The following is a 26,337-nucleotide window of genomic DNA, read 5'->3' as shown; positions in this document are numbered from 1 at the left end:
TACAGCGCCTGTTCAGGAACCAGACGTCAGGTGGAGAGTTGTGAGTGATTGACTAATCTGTGCAACCACACACCATCAGTCTGAGTTCATGGGACTGACGCCGGACGAGCCGGTGATGAATCAAGAAAAACGCCCTGAAGAAAGCTATTAGTATGGATCGCGGTTTCCAACTGGTCATGTGATAAATGATTAATAAATGCAAAAAAACAGGCTTATTTAGGAAGCTTACATGTCGTAGGGACGTCGGTATGTATACAGTATATGTGTGTGCATGTGTGTGTGTGTGTATTTGTGACAAACACATATGCACATCAATTGAATAAGGCCACACACTCACTCCACTTCAACACTTCAAGTGGTAGTACGTTGAATTTTAATACCCAATTATATAATACCAGTATAATACAATTTTAATATAATCATAACCACCACTTGTCGAACTCCTAATTATAGTAAAGTATATTGTCACCCAAAAAGTGGATTTTGTCTTTCAAGTACTCATGAATAAGCCTGCAAATAGGCCCCTGCATCACTTCATTCTGACTACAGATTGCAGAGAGAGTCAGCCACGTCGATTTACCTTGAAGCTAATAGCGCTACATGGCTCGAACAACCGCAAAACTGTACAAAATACATGTTTGGGATGAAGTATTGCTTCAACCTGCACACCAAGTGTTCACCGTAAAATGTAATTTAAATATTTAGATACAGGGACTTGCTTTTTGTCCCCATTAGAAAGATGAGTCACCACTCATGTGTCTCCTGTTTTGAGTACACACGCGCACCCGCACACACACACACACACACACACACACACACACACACACAATAACTTTTACAAACCCAGCAAAAAGAAACACCATACTCTTGAGTCAAACGATTCATTTTAGTCCATAAACCTTCAAGAAATCCAGACTTGAAAGGCAGAAAATCCAATTGTTGTTCAAATGAATCAAATAGAGAGTTAACATGTGTGTGAGAAAGCAATATTTCCCCCAGTCCATTAGTGCACTTTAACCATTAGTGAGCAGTTTTATACAGTTGATTTGGAGGATTTTAGAAGCAGACGATTGATCAAGAAGACACCAGCTTGGCACTCACAGCCTCTCACGGGCTGGCAGATGGCTTTAGGGAAATAAAGTAAGCAGCAATCTTCCCAAAAGTGTTGTCTCCTTTAACCATGAAGTCCCTGAAATGTCTGTGGCTTGAATGGTCATTTAATGATGTCTGCACTCTCTGCATAATGTACGTTCATCCTGAGAACTGTAATGGAAATGCAAGTGATGTCAAAAACATAGACGATAAACAAGAAGCATTTCACCCACTTGTTTTCAAGGAATGTTGAATTATCGGATGCCATTTGTGGCTCACTTTCTTCTCACCTTTATAAGGAATAATTCATCTTTCATATTGGCATTAAATGAAGGAAATTCCTCATCTCAAAACACCACTGCTGGAATATTGTCTTCACTCTCAGTTGCTGTTTTTAGACTTCCTGGTGGCAAATTTGGCAACATCGCTCATGCACGCAGCTAAACCGTGAACCTTGCCTCATCTTTCACACGAACCAACACTTCCTTTTCACTTCCCTGACACCCTCCCTCCATCCTCCCCTCTCTGCCTCTCTTGGCTGCGTAGAAACAACCACGGGGGTGTTCCCTCAGAGCTGCAATTAGATTCAACGCTCTGCATATTCACATACATCTGGGTGAACCTGCTTGTGTGAGTGTGTTTGGCTTGCCCCAGTTATTTTCTGTCTGTTCGGGGGGATTTCCATGCAAAAGATCTCCCAGAGGTGTGTGTAAAAGTATGCGTGCATGCTTTTCAGTCTTCTGTCCCTGCTCTTTTCACCATCTCCTTCATTAATTAGAACCGTCTCTGTAGCAGACTGATGTTTAGTCTTTTTCCCTCCTATGGGAAATACCGACTTGAGGCTTATTTGCTTGTGCCTACCTTCTTTTTTTTTTTTTTTTTTTAAAGAGTCTGGACTCCATTTGACAAGGCTGGCTGGATGTGTGTGTGCAAAATTGTCCCAGCATGTCTGGCTTGGCTGGCCAGTGCTGCATCTGGCTCTATGATGAGAGACATCTGCAATCAGGGACTTAACACGATTACTAAGGTACAATGGCCAGAGGGACTGGAAGGAGTTGAGGCATGGATGGATGTCTGAAGGGAAAAGGGTGACACACACTTACAGATGTGGCGGTGGTAGGGTAGTGGAGCAGGATGCTAGAGGGTGGAGTGTGTCCTCTCAGACCTCACACCTTCACCTGTTAAGATGCCTCAACCTATCTTTGCATTTTCACACATTTCTCAATTTTTTTTGTGGCCCTCCTCTCCCGCTGGCCTACTTTGTTTTGTTCTCTCTTGTTTTGCCCTCCTTCTGTCCTGTCTGCTTTCCATTCCTCGTCCCCTACCCTCTGTCCTCTGCCTTGCGCTGCCATGTATTGTTAGAATTGTTAGAAAACCACTGACATGTATTTGTTCCTTGTTCCATTTATTTATCTTCTCGTTCTCCTACATCTTCCTCCTTGTTCAGACTCTGTCACACGCACAAGTTCACCCACCTGTGCCCTGGTCATGTAGGGCCAGTGACTCTCACTCATTCCCATTGACAGATTACCCTCCTAATGGAATTTAATTATTTATCCCTTCCTTGTGGTGATTTAGCCAGGAAAAGACCGACAGCAGGAGCGCAAGGGAGGACACGACAGGAAGGGAGGCTGCTCATTTCCTCCAGTGGCAAGAAACTGGATCACCTCAATTTTGATTCAGAGAGAAGTCATTGAGAGAAAAGAAGAAAGAGGATTGTAGAAGGAGGAAGAGAGGAGAATTCGAGGGAAACAGCTGGGGAAACAGCTTAGTCTGTGCAAACTGAGTCATTTTTGGGGTATGGGATACTTCTCTAAACATGACACCTTAACCTGGTACAAAAACAAAACCAGACCTTTACCATGATGTTGTTACAACTATCACCTACATTGATTTGCTTTTGTTGTGCAACATGCATAAAGTTATAAATGTTAAATGTTGCACATAACTTTTAATAGAATGTCATAGGAATGTTTCATGAGAACATGTTGAGAATATGCTACCTGGGCAGAGTAGGAAACAATCGCACCTATGTAAATAAACCTCACATCAGTTTTCTGAATGAAGTTTGCTCTCCAACCACACACACACGCACACACACACACACACACACACACACACACACACACACACAAACACACACACACACCTTTCAATAATTTTTCCTGTGTCTCCTCCTGTCTTCTTGGCTCATCGCTAAACATGTTCCTGTCTTTTTTTATTCTTTCGGTCTCTCCTTCCTGCTCTCTCTCTCTCTCTCTCTCTCTCTCTCTCTCTCTCTCTCCCTCTCTCTCGCGCTGGGGATCCTAATTAAGCTTGGCTGCTCTTTGATGTTGTCGCCGTGGCAACAGTCACCATGACGAGGCTAGGTCTGCACACTCTCTCTCAAACTCACTCAGGCATACACAAATACACACAAGTACACGCACATAGGCATGAAGCCACTCACACATGTGTACATGAAATCGAAGAATAGCCAGCATTTGACCTTGGTTCATATAAATGGCTCACACAATGATGTGTGTGTGTGTATGTGTGTGTGTGTGTGTGTGTGTGTGTGTGTGTGTGTGTGTGTGTGTGTGTGTGTGTGTGTGTGTGTGTGTAATGGCCACAGATGAGTTTGTGTACATATGTTGGCTACATGTGTGCAAACATGGAACAACAAGGAAAAGAGATTCACCCTGCTGAGCCAGATATGGATAATGATGATGTGTGTTTGTGTGAGCGCGTGTGTTTGTCTGTGTGTGTGGTTGTGTGGTTTTTGTTACCTTTTAGAGAACTTTTCTGGTATGAACACTAATCTTAGGAGGAGCCCGTGTCCACGTGGGGACCAAAGACCGGACCAAATGCAGCGCAACATAATTTCTAAATTCCTGGCTAAAGTCAAAGTTGAGGTGTGAATTAAAGTTAAATTAAGGTTAGAGTTAGGCATCAATTGGTTTGGATTAGGATTAAGATTAGGGCTTGGTTTTGGATGTCTACATGAATGGAAGCCAGTGGAATGTCCTTAAAAAGCTAGCTGCACAAACCTATGTGTGTGCGTGCGTGCGTGCGGGCCAATAGGCAGTTGAAGAGGTGGCAGCATGTTGGTCCGTCTTCATCATGTCCAGTTTAGCTCCACCACGGAGCAGCTGTCGCGCCTGCTTGTTCTGACATTTAACCCGTTATTTGTTTTGTTTTCCTAAATAAATGTTTGTGGGAGCTGAAAGCCCTTGAGATGAATCATATGGTAAAGAGCAATTGTGAGCACTGGCTCTCTCTGGAAGCGGTGCAGCAGCTGGTAAACGGCAGCAGGGTTGCTCCTCATTTTACTCACTTTATTCAGGTCTTTTTTAACCCTTTGTGCTTTGCTGCTCGCTCTCTTTTAACCTTTTACCTGCGCAGCAACAATGTCCATCTCAACATTGTGTGTCTATGATTGATCCACCAGCTCTTTTACTGCACAGGAATATGGTGCACAAAGATTATAACAACAAGTTTCACATGTTAGGTGAATTTATTTCTTGGGGAAGGAATACAGTTTTTATAGTTTTTACAGTATGCAAATTTTTGAAAGTTCTCTCTGCTAAGAACACGGTGACTCAAAAAGCTAAAATGACCTAAAGAGATTTTGCAAAGTCCCTTCCCTGATCAGCCCTATATTTATCTCTTCATTTCCTCTGCACTTCATCCATCTCTTTCTACCGCCTTCTCCTCCCCCTCACCCCCCAGTTCCTGTCAGCACCGTTGGGAGGAGGGACCCAGTAATGAAACCTGCTCTTAGCACTTCCCTATAACAACAGCTTTGGAAAGAATATCAAGACTAACCACAGCGATTAGTAATGCAAAACATCCAAATATTGAGGACAAAACTACAATTAAAGCAGCATTGTTGGGAACAATGAAGAACAAGAAGCTAGCGGAAGAGCTCTCAGAAACAAATATATTGGAGCCTGCTTTTGCGTAACCGCCACCACTTGGGATGACTCTGCATATTTTAGTTACATCTTAGTAAGAAAAGAGAACATGAGTCAAAGAGACTGAATAGATTTCTGATTAGAAAGATGGTGTTTTACATCTCAGGAAAAGAGGCATTTACACTAAATTGCCGCTGGCTCCTTTAATCAAAGATCAGTCAGCTGTACTGATGAGTGGTCGCTGCCGGCAGACTGTGATGATGAAAAGTTTGCATAGCGACAAATTAAAAGTCCAACTCCTCTCCTCACTTAACTCTCCTCATGTCCTTCCTGTCCCTGCAGCTGTTTGTCATCGACAACGGAGCGGACGACTGGCGCATCGCCATGACGATGGAAAGGGTTCTGCTGATCGCGTTGGAGCTGTTGGTGTCTGCGGTGCATCCAGTGCCTGGGGACTTTAAGTTTCAGTGGCGTGCACGACTGGCCTTCTCGTATACACCGTCGCAGGTTGAGGCGGACCTGGACATGGTGCTGAGCGTGCCCATGTTCCTGCGCCTCTACCTCATTGCCAGAGTCATGCTTCTGCACAGCAAACTCTTTACCGACGCCTCATCCAGGAGTATAGGTGCCCTAAATAAGGTCTGTGCAGCATGAATTTAAGAGTGTGTCTATCAAAGGTATAGCTGCAAAGAGGTGAGGGAGATGGGAAGGTTTAAGGTCAAGAGCCCTTGAATTCAAATTAAATCTCTGTGTGAGATAGTCTGTGTTAACCATCCATCTATTTCAAGTCCTTCCTTCTGCTCCATCCACCTAGTCATCCTGTTTCGTTCCCTTTCTCTTTGTTATCGCTGTGCATAGTGATTTGGTGGATCCTTCATAATGCAAAATGAGATGGAGGGCTTGAAATGGGATCAAGTTATTACATACATCTGAAATGGGGCATGAAATAAAAAGACTAGAATGAGATTGCAGCACAAGTGCGGAGAAATGTGTACAAGCTATGCAATAAATGATTGGCTTGTAATGACTTTGCAGGAAAAACATTCATGTAGAATCTGAAGGAAGAAGACAAGTAGTGTTTGGTGGGAAATATGCAAAGGACGTGAGGAGGACAGCAGGAGAGATGGAGTGGATTTTAGATGAGCGTTTTATCAGCTTTGTGAGTGTATCTGTGATGGCAGAGTTCTGACCCCCAGGCTACAGTGACAGCGAGGGGAGGTGAAGCATACCGCTCCCTCATGACAACTCATTTATCAGCTGCTTAACCCTTCCAACCTGCCTGATGTTGATGACGCGCCTCTTATTGACAAATGAGCCGTGGAAATAAACAACAGTTAAACAGGCCAATTACAAAGAAGAAGAAAAAAAAAAGGTGATCCGAGTCAGCCTGTTGCCTCGACTCCTGTTAGACCGGAGCTTCTCCTGACTGCAGCCGCTATCACAAGCCTGTCAGAAAAAGGCGAATTAGTAAAAACATCAAGAGTACAGGATGAGGATTCAGAGCTGCAAAATGTTTCTTACCGTGTCATTTATCAGCATTGCTATATTTAGCATGTGCATACCTGTGTATGTGTGTGTGTATGTGTGTGTTTATTGCAGGTGCATTTTAATACACGGTTTGTAATGAAAACCCTCATGACTATCTGCCCTGGGACGGTGCTGCTGGTCTTCAGCATCTCTCTGTGGATCATCGCTGCCTGGACTGTGCGAGTGTGTGAGAGGTTAGTAGCAGCCTCATCTGGATGTGTGTGTTCCTAAGAAAGGCTGGCAGACTTGAATTAAGTTAGCATCATTTGTCTTTTTGAGGCTTTCTCACCTGTGACACTTAATTTGATTGGAATTTGTTATAACTGTTTGTCCACTTTTGCTTGTGTAAGTCAGCAATATTCCTGCCAGAGAAGCAACAAACATTATCTTAAGTAACACGATGAAGCTCTGTACTCTCGTCCTGGAAGAGAAAAAGGGGTTTTGAGATTATAAAAGATATGTGGGAGGATATCTGGAACAATAAAAACCAAAACAATCTGTTACTGATCCAGGGCATTACAACTCGGGCATTTATGGCATTACGTCTCCACCACCTCTTCATTTTGCCCTAAATGCAAAACAAACACTGGCAGCCGCACAACATGCATTTGGTGTTGCCCCAAATTACAAAAGTAAAGGGAACTTTCCTGTGTGAAATTAAGAACACATTGAACTGAAGTCAAACTGCCTCCAGCATCGTTCCTCCTTCTCCCTCCACGACTAGTGCGCATCATAGATTTAACATTTTTACATTCTGAGCAAGGAAAATTGCATTATTTCCCTGTAAAGCTTTCAGATCTCTGGATGTGGCAGGATGATGTGTCTTTTAATCGACAGCCAACTTTACTGAAATGTGAAAACCCTTTTTTTTTTAGAATGTCGTGAAAGTGAATATATCTACCTTTTTATCTTGAGAGTTTATATTGAGCTCTTGAGATTTAATATGGCGTCGACATTGGACCGTTTTGGTCTTTGTTTTCTTCTTTTTCTCCTTTATTGTCTGATCAGTTTTTACATTTCTGTTTTTCTTATTGTACCATTCAAAATACATTTTTATTTAAAAGTGTTCATTAAATGAAATTCAGTATTGTACTGTGAGAAACGTATTCCTTCAGTGCCGGCATTTTTCCTCCTCAAGAAGCGTAAAAGTATTCAAACATTTACTTTTGTCCATAACACTGTTCTGCAGTTGTACGTAGATATAGAGACTTTCAATAAAATATGTAAACAACTGTTAATCTCTGAATCTAATGGAAATAATATGTAACTATTTTATACATAGATATGATATAATAACTTCCCAGACAACAAATCATGAATAGGTTTTAAAATGCATGTAAATTTATTGACAACGCACGTTAAATTTCATGGTTCATTCTTGATATGGGAAATAGTTAAATGGCAGAAGTTAAAGTCGAGGAAAAGTATTCTGTATCCCTGTATCGTGTTAATATTCTGATATTTGTCTTTTAGCTCCTTACCATTCCAGTAAAATTATTCTAAACCATCCATCGCAGGTGTACCCAGACTAAAATGAAAGTTATTTTTCCACCAATGGGAGTACATAATGTCTTTTGTCTCCCATGAAGACATGAAAGTTTTTCCCCAACGGTCACAACCAGCAGGTCTGTGGGCCCCGGAAAAAGTTAATAGAAAGTTATGGGTTTTTAGGAGGAATAAATCCTGTTAACGTTATTCTACATATAGAGGCAGAGGAGAATAGGCTCTACGTATAAATCATCGACTGCGACTGTGAACAGCTGTAACCACAGCGGGTGATTTAATTAAAGTACATATTTTAATCCAGAAGACAGATATTCATACATTAAATAACCACTGACGTCTCTGAACGCTGGTACAAACTGTGACTAAGATTCCATCTAAAGAGTGATCACTGTGATGCATCCTGATGTGCAGAGTCAAAAGTGACCATCCCTATAGGAAGATAATCAAGGATGTATAGGAAATTGTCAGTGAGTTAATAAGCGTGATTAAAAGCATCATTGCCCTGCAGCCAGGAAGCTGTTGTTTCATCCATATCCGTTTATTTCACCATTAAGGCCATAAGAAAAAGGGTAAATTTCATGTAACTGCTTTGAAATGTATACAATTGAGAATTTGGAGAGACTCTCCCTCTGAGGGAAGAGAATAGAGAGCTCAGTGCGAATCCCTTTTGCTAACTTTCAAGGCTAAAATACACGTGTTCTTTTTCCTGCTGAATAGTTTTTGAGACAGCAACTTTGTCTCAGATCAGCAGCAGGTAGGTTGCTATGGTAACAGTGTTGTGCGTAGGGCAGAAATAATGGAGACGAGAGGTGCAGTTATGTGTTATGTTTTGTGTTCGAGGAATACAAAGGACATGTGGTGGTTGAACATTCATGTTTTATTTGTTTTTATATATTTATTTTTATATATTTTACTAGAGACTGACTCAATACTTGGAAATATTTGGTGTTTCCTCCAGGTACCATGATGCCCAGGATGTCACCAGTAACTTCCTGGGAGCCATGTGGCTCATCTCCATCACTTTCTTGTCCATCGGATATGGAGACATGGTTCCTCATACCTACTGTGGCAAAGGAGTGTGTCTGCTCACTGGAATCATGGTCAGTACATTTCCTCCCCCTCGCTCTGTCTCTCTCTCTCTCTCTCCACTGCTCTCCCTCCCCCTGGTGGTGTCCTCGCCATGTTCAAAGGTCACCAGATTAGAGAACATCCTGTCATTTGCTAGAGAAATTCTGCCATTTGTGTAATATGGGCAATCCTCCCTGATTTAGACTGCATCTGTGCTTCTGTGTGTTTTGGGTTTGTAGGCGTGCAAACAAGAGCCCATTAGTGGTTTGTGTGTGTGTGTGTGTGTGTGTGTGTGTGTGTGTGTGTGTGTGTGTGTGTGTGTGTGTGTGTGTGTGTGTGTGTGTGTCTTTGTCCATGTTATTCCCGTGTCTGTCCTCATTGCATAATGAAGGTCCCACCTTTCAGGGTGCAATGTCCTCCCACTCTTCATTTTGCTTTCTCTCTTTTCTGTCTTGTTTTTATTCTGTTCCTCCTTCTCTTTCTCTTTTTCCACTTATCCCATTTTCTTTCGTCTCCGTCCATCTCTCCTTCCTTGAGGCCATTTGTTTATTTCTTTTCACCGTCCATCTGTTGGTATCAGTGCTGACGCTGTCAACTGTTCCCCTGTTTGCTTCACTTCGCAGGTGCTCTTCCTTCCTCAAACTTTCTCTCTCTTTCTCTCTCTCTCTCTCTCTCTCTCTGCGCTGCCGTCTGTCTTCGAACATTTGTCACCTGTCTATGAATTCTGAATGATCGGAAGCAATTAGTGTCTGAACAAATGTAAGAAAATGAGATTTAGCTCTGCAGCAAAATGTCATGTAATTTCAGATGAACGTGTTAATAAGTTCTGTGTCTCTTGCTGATTTTTATAAGGTCAGGAAAGGATTCAAAATTAACACGTTACCTGGAATTACACCTGGAGGACATGTGCCTAATGTTTACTATAGCTGAAGGGTTGAGGGCTGTGAGTAATAAGACTGTGTGCTGCTAAAAGGCTTGAAGTCACTCCAGAGTAGGAGCTCACCTGGATTGAGGATAATATATTTCTCTGATGGCCTATGTTACATAACAATATTACTTCTTTTGAATTGCAAACTGATGTAATGCATCAAATTTCTTAGCCAAGACTCCTTGGGCTGTGCGTGTCAAAGCAGCATTTTTCCAAACCCGTGGAATTGTCCTTGATGAGAAATTTTATAGTTGTGTTTTTTTTAATAAAGCGATGTCACGGATCTCCTTTGCATGTCACTTTTATGTGTTTGACAACTAAATGAATTCATGATTTAAGGTTTTATTTATGGAGTAGCCTTCTTGAACCTGTTGAGGAAAGTGACAAATAAAGATGAAGTCTTCACAGAAAATATCTTTAAACTTTTAAATAGAATAATGAAACAGCCTATTATTGTGTGCTGAGAAATCATTGTGTAACTCCTGGAGGGACATCGAGATGATCGGCTGCTACAGCATTTTATTTCCTTCATCACTGTTGTGACAATGATTGGCCATCAAGACAGGGATGTCTGAAAGTTAACCTGACATCAGTCTCAACCGTCGTGGCCCACTGCTGAGCTGACGTGTTTTAATTGAAACTTTTTTATTCTAAATGAGCTTATTTGCCGTCTTCCTTAAAGCCCCAACCAGGAGGTAGAAACCCTTCTCTCTGTGTGTGCATTAAGGAGCTGAGACCCAGAGCTGACAGCTCGTGGCTTAGCACCAAGAATGGTAGTGGATAGGATGTGTTGGCATATTTCGCCCAAATGTCACTAAAAAGATAATGTCCAGGGCCTTTATTTGAAGTCATCTTCCTCACCCCTGCTGACTGATCAGTAGTAGCAGTCGTTCTTCTAGATGTCAAAGTCCTGAGGTGCTGCGTCAATTTAGTGCGCTGAGCAGTTTTGACAGAGTTGTACAGTAGTTCTACGTTTCTGATTCTAAACATGTCGTAATCTGAGATTATATCATCGTGAATGCAATGTAAAACCCTTTACCGCAGGTGCTGTTTCAGAGTGAGTAGTACTGGATTCATGTTTATGCTAACCTGCCCATCCTCTACCTGTCATTGTGCTCAGCTAACTAGCAGTTAGCTGGAGTCTGTGGGTCTGAGCTCCCATAGAGATGAAAAGGTTATCTATCTTCTCGTCCAGCTGTGGGGAGGATGAGAAAGTTGGTGCACTCTTTTCAGATGGCTGGTGCATTTATGTTCACTTTAATCTTCCTCTGATGTGTTCTTGTGGTGTTTTGTTATCTGGCGCTGTCATGCCAGTGTACAGCCTGAGGTCACATAGATAATTTGGGCACTTGACATCCCCAAAACCGAGCAGCACAACCTGTATATATTTGCCAACTCTTTTACTCACTTAATTTTTCATTAAATGAGTAAATGAATGTTTAGACGGCGTTGTAGGAGAAATACTCAAATAGGTGTTTTAGGTGACGGCTTCAAATGTAATGTGAACACAACAGGGCTTGGATACAGAACGTCCCGAGTCCATTGCTACAGACTGCATCCTCCACACAACACTGGCACGGAGCTTGACATACACTCTTAGTATGACTCCCACACACACACTCTCCTCCCCTGTCTCTCTCTCTCTCTCTCTCTCTCACACACACACACACACACACACACACACACACACACACACACACACACACAAAAACACTCGCGCAACACTCATCAGTGTTTCAGAGTGGTTTATTTTGATCTTCAGAGGAGGAGGATTGATGCAGATAAAGAGAAAGATGAGGAAGACCAGGTGCAGCAGGTCATGGGAAAACAGTCGTGGGGGGGGGCAGGTTGAGGGTAGAGAACAGGATTTGATTTTTGTAGCTGAGAGTTACAGTAATGAATTTCTATAGGGAAAAAAATTCTTGCACTTGTTACTATGGCAACACATGAAGACCAACAATGTTGGAATATACCACTGCCCTGAGGCTACCTGGGGGAGTGCCAGGTGTTAGTGTGTAGCTGTGTGTGTTCGTGTGTTCCCGTGGTTAAGGACATGGCGGTCGACAAACACAGCCCGTTTCAAGGCTGTTCAAATCTGCTGCACCTAAATGTTATTGTCTCAAACAACAGGCGCATCAGGTAATGCAATGCAAGTTGATATTTGCATGCTTTCTTTCATTCATGCAGACATGAATTTGGGTTTTTTTGTTTCTTAGAGCTCAAGCAGGTCAGCAGGTTAGAGACTGGTGGCCTGTATTTTTTTTGTCCTTTTTTTTTTTTAGCTTTATGTGATATTATTTTCGCGTGTTCTGAGTGTTCAGTTGTGTTCCTGCCTAACGACATTTTTTTTTTCTTTCTTTTTGCATGTAACTAAAGCGGCACAGTTGTGTATGTAGAGTCTGTTGCACCGAGACACAGATCCCACCTCCCCTCTCTGGCTGTAAGGTGGATCTCTGCGCTGTAGCGAGGGAAACACCCAGGCATATGAAACAAATCACAGCGGCAGGGCCATCATCAGCTGTGTCAGTCTGTGGAGATTGCAAGGGGAACCCTGCTGGAGTCAAATGGAAGCAGGCGCAGGCATGCATGTGTGCGCGCACACACACACTCTCTCACACACACACGCGCGCGCGCGAGCGAACACACACCCACCAACTCTCATAAACACTTTGCAAACTCATATGCACAATACCCGCCTTGACAAACCAATCAGCACCCCTCTGTTTCTGACAGAAAAGGGCAAATTTAAGCACAAGCGCGCGCACACACACACACAAACACACGCACACACTGTGTAGCACTTGAACGTGCTGTACTGTAACAATTCATCAAGGGCTCTTTTCCCTAAAGCATACACGAATGCTTTAAGGGGTTTCCATTGGCTCCCATCATATATTATTCATGCTTTTTGAATAAACACAAATAGAGTGCATGAGTGTATAGACGTGGGCACTAATGCCTGTTTGTGCATTACATCTTAGTGAGCCCAGCCAAAGTTATTCTTGGCAAACCTATCTATGAAGTCCTGGCTATTTCTAACAGGTTTCAGAATGTTGCACGCTCCTTCCCTCGCTCCGTAACTCGCTAGGTTTCTCTCCTCATATCCTTTTTATTCTTTCTCTCACCCACTGTGAGAGCAGGAAGGAAGAGCACTCATACATTTTCATTAAACACTCTTAATCTTAATTCATTACTGATCAGGAGATATGTGACCTCATTAACATTGCCTTCTCTCCTCCTATTCCATACACACACACTTGCTTCCTGCATTCACCCGTCTCTCCAAGCCAGCTTCCTTTCCCTTCCCATTTGTATGCACTCACAGTTCTTTGCTCTCTTTATCTTTTCTCTTTCCCTCTCCTCCTTTCCTCTCGGTGCCTGCCCCTTCACAGGACCCTGTGAGCGCTCAACAGCCCCCATTGAAAACAGTTTCTAATCTGAAAGTTAACTAATTCTGTGCTCCTCTCCCTGTTCCTGCTTCTCTTCTCCTCTCAAGCATGTCTCTGTCTCTCTCTCTCTCTCTCTCACTCTCTCTCTGTCTTTTTCTGTGTCTCTCTCTGTCTCTTTCTCTCTGTTTGTCTCTCTCTGTCTGTCTGTCTCTCTCTTTCTCTTTCTCTCTCTCTCTCTCTCTCTCTGGTTGAGAAACTTGGGTCACATTGGAAGTCAGACAAACCAGACCCCCATTTTTTTCACTTCTGTCAGGCCTCTAGGAAGATTGACACCGTGTAATTCAGATTGACAGCATCTAATTAAATGAAATTAGGTGGTGTCAATCTTTGATGGTTTTATATCTTTACGGGGCTTAGTTTTTTTTGAGCTACATATAGAGGCAATATAGAGGGGATCTCACACCAGATGGATTGCAAGTGAAAATAGACTTGGCTTGCCTCTCAACGTGAAGAAATGTGGATCTGGAACAGACTTCTCCTTCTTAATCCTCTCTCCTCTTTCCTATTCACTTCTCCTTCTGTTGTGCACTCCCTTCATCATATCTGCTCCCATCACTCATCAGGGGCTAATTCACCTGGACAAAAGCCACCAACTTACCAATTCCTCCCCCTTACTGACTGACTCAATGCTCTCTTCTCTCCTCACCCCCTCCCTCCTCTCTCAGGGTGCTGGCTGTACGGCTCTGGTGGTTGCCGTGGTAGCCAGGAAGCTGGAACTGACCAAGGCTGAGAAACACGTACACAACTTCATGATGGACACGCAGCTCACCAAGAGGGTGTGTAAGGCTCCTGTGGTGTGTTTGGATGTGAATGAGCAGGCCAAGAATTACTGTAAAGCAGGACTATCATTTGTCAAGAGAAGTACACATTCACTGCACGCAACCATGTTTGTAGTTTATATTCGTATTGTAACCATCAGAGATTTGGCACCATATTCTGGGACTCTTGAAGGGTGGAGATAAGGTTGCAGAGAGCTGCGCCTCCTTTGACCTCCTCAAGTCTACACCACACTATCACTCCGTATTGTTGTGACAGAGTTTTGTTATTGGAGAGTGAGGGCAGTAAAAGGTTATCTCTTTCAAACTCTCGCTGTTCACTTCTGCTCCTTCACTTACTGTCTCTCTCTCCTCTCTCTCTTTCTTTCAGTCACTGATCTTTTTCCTCCCACATGGCTATTTCTTTCTCTCTCTCTCTCTCTCTCTCTCTCTTCTCTCGCTCTCTCCCTCACTCCCTTCCTCCTCCGACGTTTGTCCCGCTTACTGTAAATCCCTCACTGTCTCTCTACTTCAATCTGTCACCTTCTCTCCTCTCCTTCCTCCTTTGCCCTCCTTTCCTCGCCCACCTCCTTTCCTCCATCGCTCACTCCCACCCTCCTCTACTTCTTTTCAATTTTTCATACAGTTGAAAGACCCAAGTTTTAAAAATAGCTCCCATATCAAATATGTAGGGTACATTATGGCAGCAGGGTATCTGGGTGACTGAATGAAGAGGGACGATCAATAATTTCAATGTGGATAAGATATCGACAGACGAGACAAATAGACTCTGGAGCATCGTTGCTCTTGTTAGATTTTCCTAGCAGTTTATGTCCAGGTGGACAGTCGGAGTCGGTTTTCACAAGACATTTGACACCTTGAACAGTGTCTGAATATTTGCATGAACAGACTACTCATTGACTGGAATGACCAGATAAAGCAGTGATGTATATAAAAGTAGGTCAGTTGAGTTTGCATTCTTCTATTTGAACATGAAGTCATATTTAGAGGTTCGCTCTATTTTAACACGCACTAGCATTGCCTGCAGAGGCTTCCTTTCACCATGAAATAACATCCACGGAAGGAATTTTATTTATTTATTTATTTATCTGCCAGAAAATTACCATTAGATTCTTCGCTTTTGTCATATTTGTAGCACTTGGAATCGCATCGTCAATTTCCATCTCGTTTTCATGCACTCCTTTGTTGAGAGAGCATGAAAACAACAAAACCCGGTTATGGCTTGGTCGAAGGTGTTCTGGAGCTGGCTATTATAACAGCTGGTGATTGTGACAGTAAATATACTATACTGGTTTCCAGTCCAACACTCGTATGGGTGGATCTTTATGTATTTCTTTGAAATTAGCTGAGTCACTCCACCATCTCCCCACAGATCTGTCTCCCCTGGGGCTCATGTTGAACAAATGGGCTGAATCAGAAAATACTGGACTCAGGAAATGCCTTAATTTACCGTAAAAACGTGTACTAATTTCAAGCCTAAGTTGATTGTTAAAAATGAATTAATTCTTGACTAATTTGCCTCTGCCTTTATTTACCAATGACTATACAAAATAAATGAATAAATAACAAGAAATTAAATGGGTTGATAAATGTGCAGGGTCGTTACAAAGGTAAAGGTTTGGTGATAGGTATGGTTAAAAAATTGTACATTTATTAAAGTAATTAATGGTTCGATTCATTTAAATATGATTGTGTTCCATTTACTTGTGTATCAATTCATTTAATTTTTTAAATTCATTCATATTTAATTTTGATGCCTTAGGTCCTTCACACTAACCCTGGTTATGAGTCCCTAATCTAAAGGTTGCAGATTTTTCCATCCATCCATCCATTTTCTACCATTTATCCTGTTAAGGGTCACCAGTGGGGGGCTGGAGCCTATCCCAGCAACCTTTGGGCGAGAGGCGGGGTTCACCCTGGACAGGTCACCAGTCCATCACAGGGCCAACACATAGAGACAGACAACCATTCACACTCACAGTCACACCTACGGTCAATTTAGAGTATCAATCAGCCTCGTCCCCTCTTGATGTCTTTGGACTGTGGGAGGAAGCTGGAGTACCAGAGAGAACCCACACAGGAACAGGGAGAACATGCAGACTCACACAGAAAGATCCTGTGCTGGAGCCGGGACTCAAACCTGGAACCTTCTTGCTGTGAGGCGACAGTGCTGACCACTGCACCACCGTGCTGCCCCCATTATTATCTATATATTTTATTTTTAAATAAAGATTCAAATTTATATGCATTTGATATGACTAAGTGTGGTGTTAGCCATTCTAAAAAAAAAAAAAATACCATTGTCAGTAGACGCAGTAATGGCTCTCTGTTCAACAAAATATGGGTGACATTTCCTTCAAAGGGTCTTGGGGTCTTTATGCCGTAGTAATGGTCTCCTGCTGTCTATAATTAATAGAGGCTCATGATTGAAGCTGTTGTATGCACATTGATTAACATGGCTGGGGCTATTTTCCACCTGATCATCAGAACGAGAGAATACGGCCGCTCAAGGCTTTATGAATAATGAAACAAAAGAATCTCCTGCCATCATTGTATTTGTGTACGCACACGTGTTACTACACAGAAACAAACACTTCTACCCCAGTGAAATGGTGTTTGCGTCCCTTTTTTGAAGGATTAACAAGAATGTCAGTTAAATGCCAATTAGTGGAGCCCTCGTTCAGCGGACCGTGCTGCTGACAACGTCCTGGTTTCATGTGTGGATTTTCACCACGACTACAGAACATTTTCAAGCAAAAAGATTTTTGCACCTCATTTCATGCCGTTTGATTTTATCGTGACATCAGAAATCTACAGTAGATGAACTCAACAGGAAGTTGAAATCTTACAGTGCAGATATTTTGCCTAAGAACCTTATCAGAGAGGAACATTGTGCAGCGCATGCTTAATTTAAGTCCACTGAAGTATTCTCTTTTGTTTCATTGGATTATAATTAATAATAGTTAACATCGACCCTAAGTCGATGGTGTGTGAGATTCTAACTGCTCATGTTTGATGTCAGGACTTGTCTCGATGCAGTGTGTTCAAGGTGGGTTTAAAAGGCTGGCACTTTTTTCTGAGCGTTGCTGGCAGTCCATCTGGTCAGCGCATCTCCCTGAACACACGGTGCTCTTGATGCTGGAAAAAGCAGGACTCTCTTCACTGCAGGCGCTAAGCTAAGTGGTGTCTCCCTCCTTTTGATGGCACTATGACATCAATGAAATGCACTACACTCATTGAAGCAGTAAAGCCAATTGACCGTGTGTAGTTGGCACTACCCGTGTCTATGGTCAGTTTTTTTCTATTTCAACCTTTTTTTTAAAAAAAAATGGTTGCAGGGTTGAAAGTGTTAGGTCTTTCCCATTAATTTGCAATTTCCACCTCCACTCTGGACTGTACCATAAGGTTGTTTTTTTCAAAGCACTTTTCCCTATGGCACATTCAGCACTTTGCCCTGTCTGAATATTCAGAGTGCACTGTGGGCTCGGGCCAAGGAAGAGGTGCTGCAATGCCTTCCAATGTTTACACCGCCAGCCAAACAGGAACAGTCTAATCCCTGGAGATTTCAACTAAGCTAGCTCCAACTCCAAAGCGTTAAAAATAGCTCCTCCTCCAACAGACGAATTATGAAGGCGCAACGAAGGCGACCACCATTAGTTTGACACTGCAAACATCTCTTTGATCTTTTCTTTTTTACCAATTTAACTTGAGTGTAGTCTTCTCTTTTATGTAAAACCATTCAGTGGGTGGTGTTTACCTGTAATGAACTCATTCATGAGACTATACCAAAAAAAATGGCCAAAACCACCAGTGGAGGGGGTTTAATTTTAGCGAAATGTTGCATAACCCTTTATTGATTTAAAGTCACCGCTCCTGCTTTTTTAAGTTGCGCTGGTGATGTTTTGATGTTTGTGCGCATGTCAGCATTTCCTTTTGTGTGCGAGACTTTTGTGGCTGTGAGAGGAAGGTCAGAACACGTAAGGTCACGTGTTCCCTTTTGCATCATGGATGAGTTGGGAGGCTGTTGTTGCGGTAATTGGCCTGTTTGTTTATGTGTTGTGCTCTCTTAGAAATCACCATTGTATCTCTAGTGCCACAGCACCTAATTACTAATTGCATACACGGGTCATTACGGCTCTCCTGAGCTGGAAGGGTCGAGCGTCTCAGCGTTTCCTCTGCTGTCACTACGTTTTACGACATGGGGGGAAATAATCAAGGGTTTGTTCTTTTTTTCTGGTTTAGGCAATAGTTATTTTAGTGCTCAAAGAATGAATTATATTGTCCTGCATCCACACTCACTAAAAGGTTTCTTTTTATGTTTCTATTTGGGCTGATTGATATATTCACAGTACGTCATCACATGCCCACCATGAGTCATGGGAACTCCTTGTATTAACAGATTTCTCATGTACCTGCCATAAGGTGTTCTGCGTAGGGGAGCAGCAGAACAGATCTTTGACCCAAACCAACCATATGGTCCCAACACAGACACCCAAGAACAAGCCATATGGTCCTAGAATGTCTGCTGCTGCTCTCGTTTGGTTCCTTGTGGAGTAATTTTAGCTGTAATCTTTGACACTGAGGTTTTTTTTTTTTCCTTTTAATTGTTGTCAATGGGGTTTCGGTCTTATAACTCCCATTAGTGGAAAAATAAAGGGGCTAGTGGGTGAAATAAGCTGTAGTTTGCCATCTAGTATTAATTAAACGGTCTAAAGCAGTGCAACAGACTCTCACTGCACTGCTGGACAGATGTTGAGTGCTAATATGAAATAGACCAAAGTGAGTTACCCCAACCAACACGGGATCCATCAACTGATGAACAGGATTTAAATTTCATTTGCCTTTGAAGGGGCGTAAAAGGTGTTTTTATGAAATGGTTAAAATAAGAGAAACAGTGATTCTTACAAACATAATCCAGATCATTTGTTTGCCGGTTTCATAAAATACCATGGAACATGCTGCTACAATAGCTTTCCTCCCTCTAATAACTTGACGTTTACGAAGCCTCTTCAGGATCTTTGCAGCTGTCTGTAGTTCTGCTTGCAACATGGATGGTTGTTCTATAATTGATAAAGAGTCCTGCTGGTGTCAGTTGAGAAAAATAAAGGAGGATCTCCCCTGGGTTTACGATTCCATCTGTATGGTGTAGGATCTGTGTTTTTAAATTCATATTCTGCATGCATGAATGGGCAAACTGTCCACTTAGATCGGCAATCAATGGTTATTGCATTCTGTTGGAGCCATTAATGTGTTTTGGGTTTTATCATGAAAAACTATGAATATTGCTATGAATTATTAAAATGCCAAATGTGAGAAATATGAAATGAATTATTACTGATGATTACATTGACAAGAGATGATATGGTTTATCCTGGTTATGATTATTGTAGCCTAAGTGGAATGATTTCAAATCTGTACTTCCCCTTTAAGAGCAATTTACCTGTGGGATTTTCCTATAAGGGGAAGTAAATTGGGTGGGAGAGTGGGACCAGAAAATCAAACAGTTACCCACCGTTTACACGATGGATGGTTTTTTTGTTTGAATTGCAAGTTGGCAATTAAATGATTGAGTCATTGTTATGGAGCAACTCCCTTTATTATGTGCGCGTAGACCAAGCTTTTCCCGGAGTGAATGTGGCTTTTCTGAAATTGGTTGCCACTATAAATTCCTTATTTCTCAAATTTTGCAATCGGTGGTCATGGATTTATAATCTGTGCCCACAATTCTGCAAACACGTGCACATGCATTTGCAAACCACAACCAAACAAGTTTACTCGCGAATACATCGTCTGCCAAATAAATGCAATGTACGAGGTCAGATTTGATATGCTTTTGTGTCCTGAATCAGACATTACAGTGTAATTTACAGAGTGGAACCAGTGGCTAAAAAGCTTTGAAATGAAAATCTATGTGCACAGGTTACTAATCAGTGTGCACGGATGCCTAATTCATACAGACCATACACACATTCAAGTGTACAGATTTGCACACGTCTTGGGTCACAGAGTTTACTTCACACCCCAAATAACCTTTGTATTTGTGAAGTAATTGTTGACAAGTTTATGAGATTTACATACTGAATTTTGATATTTTCTCTGTAAATTGAACCATTGCTACACTTCTAATGGGGGTGGGCAACGTGGCTCAGAGGCAGAGTGGCCGCCTAGCAACCGAAGGGTTGCTGATTCGATCCTCACTTCCCCAGTGACCATGGCGAAGTATCCTTGAGCAAGACACTGAACCCTGATGGCGCTGCGACGGCCCGGCAACCCGTCCAGATGTGCCCTGCCTCTCGTCCAATGTCAGCTGGGATAGGCTCCAGCCACACACACCCCCCACTACCCTGAACAGATGGATGGATGGATACATTTCTAATGCTAATGTTAATGAGCAGGGAAAGTAAGTTTGCTCTGTCACTTAGGGTCTTGAATGGGCCTCTTATGTTGTTTTGACTTCCTCTGTCTCATTGAAAATCCACATTTAAGACCCGGATACACACACTTTTCATCTGTGGTTTCAAGTGTATGCGATTGTAGGTGCGTGCGTGCGTGCGTGCGTACGTGGGTGCGTGCGTGTGTGCGCGTATGTGTGTGTGTGTGTGTGTGTGTGTGTGTGTGTGTGTGTGTGTGTGTGTGTGTGTGGGCGTACACAGTACGTGTGTGAGCAGTCCTTGACTGCGGTGGATGGGTGCTGATTAGCCAAGCTGCTGGGGTCCTTTGTGCTCCTCAGACGGGGGTATAATTGTTCTTTGTTCAGTGCTCAACATCTCTTTGAAGTCTCTCATTCAATTTATGTCCTTACAGATTCTCTCTGTCTTTACCCTTCTCTATGCTATCCACCCGCGCGTTCTTTAATGCTTGTCAGACCCCTGTGTTGTAATTACATAGCAACCTATAGGGATAGGCACCATTTGTCTTTATATTTGTGGTGGCTTACCTATACATTTAGCTGTGTGTGAAGTTAAAGTGACGAAATCTCAGTTCTTCCTCTCAGAAATCAACTTGAGAGCTTTTCCAAGACTTCTGAATCAGCATTACAAACTACATGCAGGTGAAGAATCAGTGATAGGGAAAAAATAACCATCAGCCCCTCTGTAAATAAGCATCATTATGTAGGCTATTGCTCCAATGTCTCTCTTTTGCAGGTATGAATATCTTACGAGCTGTTTCTTTCAGTTGTTGTTGTCAGAAAATAGAAGTTGAGTAGTTTTAATGAACTGCTGTGCTAAATTACACCCAACCAGCCAAAATAATGTGTCCCATTGGAGTCTTAAGAAGTATGTGAGGGGGAGACTCCTGATGCTTCTTGTTGCCAAATCTCCCTGAGGATAGAGCTGTTTATGCGTGACCGCAAAGTATTGGCAAGCAAGGCAGCATGTGTGTGTGTGTGTGTGTGTGTGTGTGTGGTAAGAGAGAATGAGGGCAGCCTCTAAGAACATGGAGATGGTTCAATGTTTTTGTTCTTTGCATATAGACAATAGAGAAAAGAGGGCTGGACAAACCTGTTGCCAGTGGCTACCTGTTGCTAACAACGTGTGTGTGTGTGTGTGCGTGTGTGTGTGTGTGTCGTCTGGGAGTAGATAAAGAACGCGGCGGCAAACGTGCTGAGAGAGACCTGGCTCATCTACAAGCACACAAAGCTGATGAAGAAGATCGACCACTCCAGAGTCCGCAAACACCAGCGGAAGTTCCTCCAGGCGATACATCAGTGAGACCACAACTGACGCACGCACACACACACACACACACACACACACACTCACAAAGTCGCTAACACACACACAAAAACTTACAAACATACACACGCACGCAACAGTGACGCCTTTGAAATCATCTGTACTTTCTATCCACCCACAAGTTGAATCAACGCTGATAATCAGATAAAGTGCATGAATACCCACACATGCACACACACAAACACACACACACACACACACACACACACACACACACACACACACACACACACATAGAAAATGAATCATCATAAAGGACTGGTTCACTCCAGGCAAATACAGTCCTAGATAATCAGTGCCTTATGTCCTATTAAAGACATTTGATGTACTGAAGACTGTTGGTGATAACACAAATCACAGAACTGCACAGTTTGTAATTAAAGATGCCCTTCAACATTATTTAGGTACACAAAAAAATCTGGTACAATTGTGTCTGACATTATATTTACCACATTAAAGTCATCAAAACGTGTCATAGTCTTTTAGACAGCATGAATATACCTTTAGCTTTACCTTTTATGGAAAACTGGACCAGGATCAGCTTCCAAAATACGTTGATGTCGCAAATCCCGTGAGTAGAAGAACCTGCTAAAATCAGATATTCGCCGAACACAGCACGCACACCACTCTACACTGTCGAGCTCAAACATTCAGCTGTGGGAATAAGAAGAGAAACAATTTTTTGACTGCAGGGGGGATTTTAAATTCTCCCACATTGTTGTTTAATTTGAATGGTCACAAGTGTGCTTGTCTTGTTAAAGGCTGTTAAAAGGATTTGTGCATTTCTTCTGTCTACCATCCAAATTAAGTGGCATCTTTTTTCTTTTAATCTTTAAGAATTCTGTCATGACATGGGAAAAAAAAATAACAAGTGCCCTCCAACCCCGAGTAAATAGACCTAAGACACTTTAAATTGTGACATGGAAAGGTTCCTCCTGTGAGGCTAACAATGTGACCACGGCAACAGAGTCATTTCACGGGGATATGAGCACATTTTCTGGGTCGAACTTGTTAGTGGAACAGTGAGACAAGTTCAGGAGGAAGTGCAGCCTCATAAAGTCAGTCTGCACTTCATTATAATGCAGAAGGCCACAGGGTTTGTTTTATGAAAACACAGATTAGACCTTAAGTTCACTAATTATTGCGCTGTGTTTTGAGAGTTAGCCAAGTCCTGTTTAATTGGGTTGCAGTAAGATTATTTATTTTATCTCATTTTATTCCCCTTAGTTTATCTCCCTGCAGGCCTCATTACCCTTAAGGTTTCTTAATATTAAATATACCCTATTTATTACTCAGGAGCTTAAAGTCTCAGTCTTATTTCAACAAAAATAAAGTCCTCTGCTTGAGAAAAATACAATGTTTTAGAGAGCACAGGGTGCTCACTGTTTGTACATTCAAATCCAGTGACACTCTGCAGGTATAAATGAAACTGAACCGGGCAAGGTGACCGCTCCACACTGTTGTTGTCTGGACCCAGAGGGATTAGCTCTCTGGACTGTGTTTACGGGGTTTCAACTTTGTGTGATTGTGCATTTAAATGTGCATGCGTGTGTGTGTGTGTGTGTGTGTGTGTGTGTGTGTGTGTGTGTGTGTGTGTGTGTGTGTGTGTGTGTGTGTGTGTGTGTGTGTGTGTGTGTGTGTCTATTTGCAGATTACGCAGTGTGAAAATGGAGCAGCGGAAACTCAGCGATCAAGCCAACACACTAGTGGACCTCTCAAAGGTGAGACACACACAAATATACAGTTTAGTTATTCATAATTCAATGAGTATTAGCATACCTAAACATACTGAAATATACCATAGCGTTCCTCTGTTTCCATGTGGACCTGCCCGTTTCGTTCTCCTAGCAACCGGAACAAGGGATGACTGAGTGAGAGAGTGAGGAGGAAAGAAGGGAGGGAGGGAGTGCTCGTGTTTTTCTGTTACTGTGTGGGTGTCTGAGTGAGAATGTGAGTGCGCACACGTGTGAGTTTGTGTGTGTGCATGTGTGTCCATGTGTGTGTGTGTGTGTCTCTCTTTCATTCTCACTCTCTCTCCACTCTCTTATTCTCTTTCTTCACAATGTTACAACACCCACATAGAGACTTCCCTCCAGCCTCCTCTTCATTCCAGCTCCTACTCCCTTTTGGAAATTTTTTTCTATTGCTCAGTGTCTTACTCACTGCTCTCGAGCCTCGGGCTTGCCCTCTTTTTACTTTTACTCCTTCTGCTGTCTCTCCTCATTCCACTCCAAATAATATTCTTCAAACATGCTTTAAGAAAGCAACTCTAATAATGCTCCTGTTCTTGTGTTTGTAATCTGTCTCCCTTCTTTAAAGAGTCATCTCCTCTCTTCTCGTGTCTTGGCTCTCGTAGATGCAGAGCGTCATGTATGAACTCATGTCAGAGCTCAATGACCGCAGCGAGGACCTGGAGCGCCAGATGCTGTCCCTGGAGCAGCGAGTGGAGCAGCTCACCGCTGGCTTCAATGCCCTGCCTGCACATCTCTCTGCCACCCTCAGCGCTCAGCATGCCGCCCTGGTCCACCTGCTCCGAGAGCGAGATGTTAGGGATGGTAGAGAAGGAGGAGGAGCAGGGGGAGGAGGAGGAGGTGCTGTGGTCCCACTTTCCCCGGCAAATTCATTGACCTCTGCTCCAGCTGCAGTGTCTCCAGTTCAGGTCCCGACTCCAGCGCCCCCTTCAGTCCAGGTTGCTTCTCTAGCCTTGGAATCCCCTCTGTCACCCCGACCACTGAGTCCAGAGGGGAGCTTGGAAGTAAGCAACCCCAACACCTGCACCTCTAGCTGCTGAAGACAGTTCTGGAGACCAGGAGAGGACAAATATGGAAAGAACACAGGCAGAGAGGAGGAGTTTCGCTCTCTCTCTCTACAGACTAAATGAGAGGCAGGAGGGAGAAGGAGAGAAATGTGAGGTGATCCTCTGAAATTAATGCTCTGCGAGGGAGAGATGAAGACGGGACAATGTGGAGATGTAATGGGATTAAGATTGAGGGCTTGTATGAGTGATGAGCCATGTTAGGGACTTTGGGGCGCCTTCCTTTTGAGAGCAAAGGAGAAGAAAAATTTAGACAAAATGAAGACTCAAAAAGGTGTGAGGGGGAGGAAGGATGTCAAGAGAGTGAAAAATGATGGTAGAGAGGATGAAGAGGGGGGAAGGAAAGAGGAGGAGAAATAACGAGGAATAATTACATGAACTCAGAGCTCCTTAATGGAATCCACTCCCAAAAAAACTGAAAAGCCTTTACTCTCTCTCTCCCTCTCTCTCTCTCTCTCTCTCTCCGTCTCTCTCCCTCTCTCTCTCTCTCTCCCTCTCTCCCTCTCTCCCATTCTGTCTCCGTTCATCAGGAATTAATGACCATGACTTTTTATCCTTATGATGTATTTTCTAACTGAATGCTAATTGTGTGTTAACAAGCATCCCTTTAACAGAAGGTTCGATCAATATGACCACGACAAAAGAAAAAAAAACTAGTGGCATGCACTGCACAGACACACGCACACGCACACACACACACACACACACACACACACACACACACACACACACACACACACAAATAACTCACAGTTTATCAAGTTGTCATCCGTGCAGCACAGCACAAACACAGACACACAATTCTTCACGACGTAGGCCCTATTTACACCCACATGAAAAGATGAGTGCACCAGCCCATGAGAGAATACTATAGCCTATACTGCCAATATTCAACGCACTGTCAATCTGCACAGAGCACTGCCAAGACGCATTGTAAAAGACGCTCAACCAAATGACTCGAGCTACTTTACAGTGCATAGTTGTGACACTTGAGCTATTAGTTGTGACGGTTCACTGAACTACACAAATTACAATCCAAGTTGAAATAAGCAGTTATGATAGCAGTAACATGAGTCATCTTAACCTCTGCTTCTGATGATGAAGACAGGAGCAGATGAAAAAAACAACAACAGTAAATTTATTACTGCATTGTTACTGCACATTGTTCATGGAGTGACCTAAAGCAACATTATGCAGCTTTTTTGGGGGGGGGAGTGTTTGAAACTTGTGCAACATCATTTTGATGGAACGCAGACTTGAAGAAGAAGAGTTGCTGATGCTTTAATTCCTCCTCCGAGCTCCGTACGTTCGTTTCGGCACTCTGTGATTTGACCTTACTAGCCACAAAAGTCCTGCTGGCTTGTCGTGCTGCTTTCAGGTACTAGAGTCTAGCTCAGAATTCTCAGCACAAACAAGACAGGCTGTTTAAGGAGGGAGTGAAAAAGAGAAAAACAAGACACTTAAGCCAATCAGTCTGTGTAACAGTGGCCATTAGCAACTACATTGTACACGTAAACAACTGCTGTGGGACAAGATCAAATGTC

General features: G+C 42.8%; 1 protein-coding gene across 2 annotated transcripts in view; it reads left to right on the top strand.

The window, feature by feature from the left end:
- kcnn3 (potassium intermediate/small conductance calcium-activated channel, subfamily N, member 3) overlaps nt 1–25,545 on the top strand; it is a 45,257-nt gene extending 19,712 nt beyond the window's left edge. For both annotated transcript variants that reach the window (XM_086218406.1, XM_086218405.1), the window contains exons 4-10: nt 5,331–5,627; nt 6,588–6,709; nt 8,980–9,121; nt 14,132–14,242; nt 21,823–21,950; nt 23,630–23,699; nt 24,335–25,545. In XM_086218406.1, the coding sequence (XP_086074532.1) occupies nt 5,331–5,627; nt 6,588–6,709; nt 8,980–9,121; nt 14,132–14,242; nt 21,823–21,950; nt 23,630–23,699; nt 24,335–24,769 (1,305 nt within the window). In that variant the 3' untranslated portion in view covers nt 24,770–25,545. The remainder of the gene's footprint in view (nt 1–5,330; nt 5,628–6,587; nt 6,710–8,979; nt 9,122–14,131; nt 14,243–21,822; nt 21,951–23,629; nt 23,700–24,334) is intronic.
- Nucleotides 25,546–26,337: the final 792 nt, after the last annotated feature.

The sequence above is a fragment of the Aulostomus chinensis genome, chromosome 11 (assembly GCF_037954235.1).
Source record: "Aulostomus chinensis isolate RoL2024-O1b breed Wild chromosome 11, RoL_Achi_v1.0, whole genome shotgun sequence".
NCBI lineage: Eukaryota > Metazoa > Chordata > Actinopteri > Syngnathiformes > Aulostomidae > Aulostomus > Aulostomus chinensis.
The sequence above is the reverse complement of the archived record's forward strand: the minus strand, read 5'-3'. Positions and strand labels throughout refer to the sequence as shown.